General features: G+C 32.3%; 1 protein-coding gene across 4 annotated transcripts; it reads right to left on the bottom strand.

The window, feature by feature from the left end:
- Positions 1–434: 434 nt before the first annotated feature.
- LOC108476780 (uncharacterized) lies at positions 435–4,988 on the bottom strand. 4 transcript variants are annotated; one of them, XM_017779107.2, is made up of 6 exons: positions 4,679–4,988; positions 3,952–4,041; positions 3,205–3,693; positions 2,089–2,901; positions 1,438–2,009; positions 435–1,187 (listed from the first exon to the last, which is right to left on the bottom strand). In XM_017779107.2, exons 3-6 carry the CDS (start codon positions 3,635–3,637, stop codon positions 663–665), a joined length of 2,343 nt encoding a protein of 780 aa, XP_017634596.1. In that variant the 5' UTR covers positions 3,638–3,693; positions 3,952–4,041; positions 4,679–4,988; the 3' UTR covers positions 435–662. The 4 variants fall into 4 exon arrangements, with proteins under 4 accessions (XP_017634596.1, XP_052878616.1, XP_017634595.1 ...); XM_053022656.1 differs by having other exon boundaries at positions 3,205–3,746; positions 4,803–4,988; XM_017779106.2 differs by having other exon boundaries at positions 3,205–3,686; positions 4,679–4,983.
- Between the last annotated feature and the right edge of the window lie 4,615 nt (positions 4,989–9,603).

Here is a 9,603-nt window from a genome sequence, read left to right as displayed (position 1 = left end):
TATTAAGTGCTTATAATCATTTTTGATATGTTGTGCTTCAGTTATGACAGAGTCAATTGTCAACATGTCATAATGTTCTATTGATGTTGAGGCTAAAACATTTGTTGTGTTGATGAAGCTTGTCCTTCAGCGCATACAACCGGTGTTTATTATTCCCTTTTAAAAACAAATTATAAAGTGATTAAATGAGAGGGGTGAGGATAAAATAAACACAAGAATAATTTATATAATAATGTTTTAATTTTTATGTAAATATTTTATATTATATCTTATTAATTAAATTTAATCTAAGGATAAAATTATCATTTTAATATTTAAAACTTTTGATTTTTAATACTTTTATAAAAATAAAAATTTAATTTAATTTATTAAAGGGCATTTTGACATTCAGAGTTGGTTTTATTTGCTATTACATATCTATTAATTTCAACCTGTTATGTCTATTTAATTCCATTACATTCCATTATCAAATAATGACTACTCCATTACAATCCTATTTTATTAGGATGAACTAAATGGGTCATAAACTTCTTCATTGCTAAAGGTTTCCTTAGTTACAAATTAAGTAGATTTCTAATAAATGGCCCCAAACAGATCGAGACTAGGGGGTACGTTTACGATGATTAACCTGGAAAATCTGTCACAGCTCAATAGGCTCCTCATTAATCCTCGGAATAAAAATTGATAATCGATAGATCTAGATTTGGAAATTGCCTCTTGATCTTCTCGATGGCGACATTTAACCCCATGCCGTAGGCTTCAGCGTGATAATCCTCAACTTCATGCCGGAATTCGTCGGAAGCCTTGAAATTCTTAAGTGTCTCCTCAGCAACCCTCGACTTTGTCATTTCAGACTGCCGCCATTTTTCTTCGGCCACAACAACTTTTCTTTCAGCTGATGCTGCCCGGTCCTCAGCCTGTTTCAACCTCCTCTCTAGCTTAATGAACTGATCCTCCCATGTCCAGGCTTTTTCCTCAGTCTCCTTTAACCTGATCTCGAGCCGTTCAACCTCCTCCTCCAACCTTTGGAGCTCCAGTGTCGTTTTCCTTGTCGACTCACACTCAGTCACCGCCATCTTCTGCGATTCAAGCTCTGCTCTTAATGCATTCCTTTCTTCCTTCAACATGTTGACCTCATGTTGCATCTTGATCAACTTTTCAGACACTGCCATTTTCCAGGTCGCGTCCTGCCCATCAGCAACCAAGTATCCAAAATTAAACCCCGCCAATTCATGTATTTTGTTGTGTCATAATCGCACTGTTATATAAATATAAATTTTGATATGCTACTAATTCATATTACCTAGATTTTGAAGCAATTGTGTATTCATGTCATGTTCATATTAGTTTTTTCATGCCATTTCGTGTTTTAGTTATCACTTCCTTGCCGTGTTTAATATTGCTTCGTCTACTAAAAATGGGAAGAACAAGACTTACCTCCATTGCTAGGCACATAAGCTCCTGAGCCATGACCAAAGTATCCTTCTGAGCCACCGAATCACAGTCGTGCGGAAGAACCATTTGACTGATCAGCTTCCTTGCAAGAGCAGGATGAGTGAAAACTGATTGTTCCATAGTGTACTCCACGGATCCTGTCTGCCTCACTTCAGCATTTGAAGGGGGGAGGTTGTCTGTTGCAGTATTGAAGTAAACCGAGCTAACTGCAGGAACTGACACTCCTGCAATGTGCCGGATATTAGACTCTGGGGAAGCTTGTAGAGGAAGGCCTTCATGAGGCATATCTTGAGCAGGAGAGGTCACAGGAGGGGAAATCTCTTGTGACCGGTTCGTTAGCTCTTTAGGTTGCAATAAATCGGTTTGTTCCATAGGTTGCAGAGATTCCTTTGACCTCTTGCTTTCGGGCAGATCCTCCTGATCGACATATATTAAGATTGGCTCTTGACAAGGAAGATTAGACAAAGCGCTTTTCCCAGACTCTGTGGCAGCTCTTTTTCTCTGTAAGGCCCTCACTAGACCGGATTGAGACAAGCTATGACGCTGCTTTATCTCTAAATCAAAAGAAAACAAGAGCATGAACTCAAATAAAAACATTAAGGAAAATAATGGAGTTGAGTATATCGACCATACCACCATTGGACCCCTTCGGTTTTAGTATTGTTGAACTGATTCCAGCTTGAATCAAGGCCTCTTCCGACAACAAAACTCTAATGTCAGGTGGGTTGTTGGTCGCTGCAGCTACAAGGTTATCCAGTGATTTGACCTCGATAGCTGAAAGAGTTGGCAACTGATTTGCCGCACTATTGGGAGGGCCCCACTTCGTGTTAAGGCCTAATGTGTCTCTCTCAGATGTTCGAATTATAAAAAACCTATGCCTCCATCCCTTGATGGAGCTCGGAAAACCCTCAAACAGCTTGAATCCAATCCGAGCACTAAAGAACCACCACCCCTTGTTGCTCTCCCCAGAGTGATCTTTGAGAGAGCAGATTGCACGAAAGAGGTTCACCGTAGGAGTTATTTTTTGAGAATAACAGAAAGAAATAAAACAAATCAGTACCCTCCACGAGTTTGGAGGAATCTGAGTAGGAGCAACACTGAACTCACTGAGGATCTCCGAAATTAGAGGATGAAGAGGAAGACGAAGCCCGGCCTTAAAGGCATCAGCATAGATGCAAAATGTGTGTTTACATGGGAAATACGAATTTGCTCTCTCGGATGATTTAGGAAGAGAAAGATGGTACCTTTTAGTGTCTATGTGATACTCCATAGCTATCTTTTCTAGATCTGACTTGGTTAAAGTGCTCGCTATCGTATTTACAGGTAAGCTAGCTGATCCCTCAGGAGAGACATCCTCACCATCCCTTTGTTGTGAAAGTGAGGTTTCGATCTTTTCACCGAGCACATTAGTATCATGTGTCTCTTTTTCATATGTAGCAGAAGTTTCTTCATCCAAAACAGAAATCATAAGAGTAGCCACATTAGACTATTAGGTCTATAAGATATCTATTTACGCACACGAAATTAAAGGAAGCACTGTTCATGAATTGATTCAATTTAGAACAAACTGCATCTTTTCATTGACTAAGAACCATAAGTGATATAATGTATTATAGGCAATATGATTAAACGAAAATCAAGGTTTGAATATAAATAATGCATAGGAACTAAATATGAATATGCAGATTCAATTGTCAGTTTCAATAAATGCTTCAATCATCAACAAATGCATGCAAAGCGCTTTCTCACCTTTTAAAGTTTTTGATGTTTGGATTGCTTTCTGTGGGGTCGTAGAGCAGACCTTTGAACCGCTATGTCGTACTTTTCTATGATCATGACTTGCTTTAAATTTCTTTATGGATGCCTTTGCAGAAGCAACTTTCAACCTTGTTGGACTGCTCTTCGATGCAGTTTCCATGGTACTCAAATGATCAAGACCTGATACCAAATTTCTCACTAAATGTTCAGATTTTGTTGAAACTGATGACTTCTTCACATTCCCAACTGTAGCAGCCCCTTGCTTACAAGCAGAACCTAATATCTTTTGATTCTCAAGTAACGCTTCTGGATTCAAAGTCTCAGAGGTGTTTGATTTTGAAGCCTTTTCATTTTCTTGATCAACTGGTTTGTGCGAAAGCGGGCTGGTACAGACACTTTCAGAAGTAATTGAAGTGGAAGACATAGGAACATCTTCCTCTGTAACAGACTCGGGAACTATGGCCTTGCTTAACCTACACTCTTCACAGAACCAAATTTCGGGGATAGTCAAGAGAACTTCGCGCATGCAATAGCTGAAAGCAGGGGGGGGGGGGACGAGAAAACAGGGTATACTTCAATGTTAGTGATCAATCTCGGGGACCTAAGCTGAGGTTTCCAAAATAACCGTGTTCGTAAAATTTAACGATAAACATGGTAATCAAAAAGCAGAATTTAAAACAAAAAGGCGAGCAGTTCAAGTGAAACCAAACGTAAGGCAAGAGGTAAGAATAACCACACCCGTGTTCCCTTGCAATTTTGCACTCAAAGCAAGTTACGATATCCTCTACAAAGCCTATATCACCGCATATATCGCAAGGCTCGATCATCCTGCAAAACGGAAAAGACTGGAAAATGAGCACAAATCATGCAATATACACATAACAAAAAAGAAAAAGGGTTCCAAAACCTAAGCCATGAAATGTAATTCAAACTGAAGCACCGAACTACTCTGTCAATGCCACCACTCTTTTCTGTCTAACACAACATAATTTAGAAAAAAAACTAGAAACACAACACGATACATGAACAAAAATCTATATGGTTCGAATTGTTAACATCCCACAATTTATAAAAAATATATATTAAATATACGAACAGAACACAGATGAATTATGAGGTTTATATCTAGTTAAGTTAAATGAAGACATTTGAGTCAGAAAAAAGGAATTTTGTAACTGAACTTCTTAAAATCAGCCAACAAATTATGGTGAAAAGTTGATCTAGCAGGAAAATGGTGAGCATTGCCAAAGAGAGCAACACAAAATTGAGGTAACTATTAAATGGCAATACGAGAAAAAAGAAAGAAAATTTAGAAAAATGCAAAGATAAGATTCAGCACTAGGGAAATAGTAACAATTTTTTTAAAAAAAAAAAGGAAGAAATTTTGCAAGGAAAAAAGACAACTGAGAGTTCCGATGAAAAGAAGGTAAAAAAGGAAGGGTTTAACTTTTTCTCGTTGTTTTACCAGTTGGATCATCAAGAAAGGATACTTCTTTTTTGAGTCGTCAATGGCGGAGTCTGATCATAAAACGACAGCTTCGACTATGGGATATATAATCAAACGACAAAAGTGCTACAGAATTGCTTACAACAAAGTCAGAGAGAGAAGAAGAGTGCGAGGGACGCTTGTTTTTACAGTGTAAATCCTCTCCAAAGTCCAAAATTTTGTCCTTAATTTACGTTCACTTTAAATTCATGATATTCTTTTTATTAAAAAAAAATACGAAAGTCTTTGATAAAATTCATTCAACTGGGCAACTTTTATTTGAATATAACAAAATCTAAAATTAAATACCAACATGGGTTCTATTAACCAGAAAAAAGAAAAGTTACCATCATGATTCATGGGTTTGAGGAGAAGTTATTTCTAGGAATAGATTTTCTTTTAAACTATATTTCGACATTAATGGGGTTAAATTCTGCTATGGATGTAGAATGTCGGGTAATCATTTATTTATTATAAAATGTTACTATATCATTTTGTTAAGAAATTGAGTGGGTAAAAGAGAAAGTATTTTATTTATTAATTTTGTAAAAAATGAAAAAAAAAGTAGAATGTCTAAATTTTACCTAGCTTTTCAAAAATTACTTAAACGATTTTGCAAAATATTTATATCATCATTATTCTGAATGTCATGAGCGGAAAAATTTGAGAAAATATATTTTAATTTCTTCTTGACAATAATCATAGCAAAACTTTTATAATAATTATCTATACTAATATATATGTTCAAATCAATTCATATAAGTATTTACAAAATTGTATTGAACAATTTCTCAAGAATTTTATATGCTTCCAACATTCTAAAATTTTTATAAACTGCTAAACTAATGATATATTTAAAGGTTACTACATCCACAACAAAAGAATATATTTTCATAATCATTGCTAGGACTTTAAAGAAAAACTTCATTTTCTTATTTTACTTTCACAAAACTACTCATTTGTACTCCACTAACTTTATACCTTTAGACATTTGGACTATTGGTCTAGAAACTTCACGAATTTAATTCTACTTTAATTGTATTTTTTTTATTTTGACCAATATATTCCATATCTTGTATTTCTTGACAAATTTATTCAAAATCCCATTTATCTCTCATTATTTCAACATTGCAAAAAACGTTATTAACAACTTTTCATTTTTCACGGTTCCATATTTTATCGTTTTGACATAACTTATTAAAATTTCATTATTTTCACTATTTTCATCTTCAATTTTAGGTACTTGAATCTCTTCTAGAGTTCTAATAATTAGTTATGTCTTAAGTCATTTCAGGAGCACCATCTCCACTATATGACCATCTAGATTTATTTTTTTTTTATTATAAGAATTTTCATATTTGAAACCAATTGAACTACCATGTTTTGAGCATGCATTACCTTCAATTACTCTAACAAGTTGTCCTACTGGACTTCAACTCAAATCAAAACATTAGCTGATATATAACACTTGATTATTTTCATCAAGTCAGTAAATGCATTTGACAATTAAGTTGTAATAAAATGAATTATCTTCTTGAACTTCTGGTTTAAATTACTTTCTATGATGATCAAAATAATAGTAATTCATTTCAAGTAATTATTTGATGCAATTATTATTTCTCTCCCCTAATGTTGAAAAAACTGTTAAATCAAGATAATAATCACCAAGTCATATCATAATTGAATCTTCAATTTGATCAAAACATCTAATAATATAAGGAGATTCATAATTAATATATATTCCCAACTTTCTTTAAATATCATTTTGTGCCTTGCGGCGAAACAACTTGAACATACATCATACACAACAAAATTTAATGGGTTATATTTAGCTCCTGACCTAAAGTTAATTATATTGGAAATATTTATCATAACTTATTGGCATTATACGTACAAGTATCGATTCATGTAAAATATCATATCCTTATACATATATACAAAGAGTTTCGTTATCAAAAGTAATGGTTTAGCTATTAATCGGAGGCATTTAATCATTAATTTTGCTAAACCATTTCATATGTATAAACAATAACATTTAGCAATAGTTACTCACACTAATAAGCTAACATATGATAATAATTGAAAGCCTGTGTAATAAAATCACCAACATTAGTAAGAATTGTCTCGATTGCGTAATCTAAAAGTTTTGTTCGTAAACAAATCATTAAACAAGTAATTTCGCAAATTACAAGTTACAAGTTGATAACTCACATGTGATTAACTTGTAAGTGCATCTAAAATTATATCAAAACATTCACTTGTTGGAAAGGGCTTTTATTTCTTTCAAAAACACTAAAGATTCAATATCAAGTTTTGTTAGTGAGGTTCTAATAAACACTTAAAAAATCTTTAAAATAAAGAATCTTCAGGTTCTTTAATAAATTTTTATGTAAATTCTCATTTTTTCACATCATTATTAATCACGATGGTCTAACCGATCATGTCAACTAATTAACGTATTTGGACTAGTAAACTTTTGGTTTACTATGCACGTAATTCAACAATACTAATGTAAACTTCTAGTAACTTTTGGTTTACCATCTTATGTGATTTAACCATACTAATATATGTCCAACATAAACTAGAGGAAAGAAAGTAATTTTCCAATACAAAATTCTTACCCAATATAATAGATGTAATATATAGAAATCAATTGTTTCCTCATCCATAATCTCAATATGGTATATGTTACAACGTATATCCTTTTAAAAAATAATTTCTTTGAGACTGGCTAGAACATGATATATTAGTTATCACTTTGTTTCTTTAGATAACAATGCATTAACTCTTCTAGAGCCTTGAATTAACTTTGTACTACGAAAAATTAACATGTTTCATTACCACTGTCGAAACCATTTTTGAAAACAGGAATCGACTTAGTTTGAAAACGAAAATTAAAACGGGAGTCGCCACCGATCTTTATTTGGTGTGATCAGATTACCTTTGTTCTAATAAAACAATTTTATTTTACTAAAACGACATTTTGGTCTACGAATTTCAAGAGAACAAGTTCGGGAGTCGGTTACGTGTGAGGAAGGATTAGCGCCCCCGACACGCCCAAAAATTGGTACCGAATTGATTAGTTAGTGTCTTAATGTCGAAAATCGAAAATCGAAAATGAATTTGAAATGCGATCTTTTATATTAATATTGATTTTAAAATTCTTGAATTAGCTTAAATCAATTGTTTAAAGATTTTCTTATCTCGAGATATCGGAGTATCACATCCCGTAAGTTAGGACACAATACCATGAACTCCCGAGCACAAGGTCGTCTTTAATTTTAATTGGAAATTCATGTGTTTTAAAACTCGAAAAGGATATTTGCCATTTAGAAACAATGAGAAAATTGAAACCCCGTAAGTTAGGGCACAATTCCCAGATGTTCCAAAATGCGAAACATTGCCTTACTTTGAAATTCTAGTTTTTGAATAGTAGCAAAGGTAGTATTTAAACGATGTACGTCATTTGTTTAGGTTAAAACGAAGCGATTTATTAGATAAATGTAGCGAAATTTAATTCATAAGGCGATAATGAAAAATAAAAATATGATGCGACATAGAGTGATGATACATGAATAAAGTATTACGCGAGCAAATGACAATAGTGGAAATATGAATAAACAATTATAACACACACAATGGCAATAGCATAACACATGTCAATTAAATAACAAGCTTAATAAACACATAAATGAGGTAATAATATAAAATGATTTAAATCAAACAAATAGATAATCTTAAATATAAAATATATATACATAAAGGATTTTAAAATAAATACTATAAAGGCAGACTTAAAGTAGGTAAAAAAATCTAAAATCATTAATAAAAAGTTTAAAATCATAATACATAAAAAGAAGTTCAAAATAAATAATATACATAGTATAAAAACTTATCACAAATATATGCATAAAAAAATAAACAATGTACAAAGAGTTTAAGATAAAAACATATGAAAGTTTGAAAATAAATGCCCTATATAAAAAGGCGGTTTAAGAATAAGCATTATATAAATTTAAAATAATAAGTAATTCAAAATGATATATAAAAGGTCTAAAATAAATAAATGAAAAGCAATGTAAAATGATTAACATGTATATAATAATTCAAAATGATATGTAAAACCAAAACAAGATAAAATAGATAATATATAAGATAGTTTATGATGAATAATAAAAATAAGTCAAAAATGAATATTATGTAGATAGAAATTTGGAAGTAACAATATACAAAAAAGAAAATTTTAGAATACATAATTGTGAAAAATAAAATAGAATAAAATAAATAAAAATAAAGAATATATAAATTTTACGTGGAAACCCTTTCGGAAAAAACCACACAAGAGGAGAAGAAAATTCACTATGTCGAAAATTTTTTACTCAAATACAAGAGGAATAGACTATGTCTATTTATAGGCTTGCAAAGCCATATTCTAGTAGGATTGAAACACCTTATCCTAATCAATATAAAATAGATGGAGTTTAATAAGGTTTAAAACCTTATTCTAAAATAAAATAAAAGAAGTCTAGTTCTATATGGATTTTACTTTTATTTTATTTTCCATCGTATTTTATTTAAATAAGAATTTGGGTCACTTAATTCTAACAATCTCCACCTTGACACAAATTCTCAATGAACAAGTTCTTCATCGCGAACTTTCAATAAACAAGTTCTTCACCTCTTCCAAAAACCCCTTAAGGGTTTAACTTCAACAATGAACACCAACCAAGTCTAAGCAATGCTCAAACTTGGTTATAGGAAGTGACTTAGTCATCATATCTGCAGGATTTTCATGAGTGCTAATTTTGCTCACAACAATATCACCACGAGCAATAATATCACGAACAAAATGATACCGAATATCAATGTGTTTTGTTCTCTCATGAAACATTTGATCTTTTGTA

Source organism: Gossypium arboreum, chromosome 12 (assembly GCF_025698485.1).
Source record: "Gossypium arboreum isolate Shixiya-1 chromosome 12, ASM2569848v2, whole genome shotgun sequence".
NCBI classification, from domain to species: domain Eukaryota; kingdom Viridiplantae; phylum Streptophyta; class Magnoliopsida; order Malvales; family Malvaceae; genus Gossypium; species Gossypium arboreum.
Note: the sequence above shows the minus strand (reverse complement) of the source record. Positions and strands in the feature narration are given on the sequence as shown.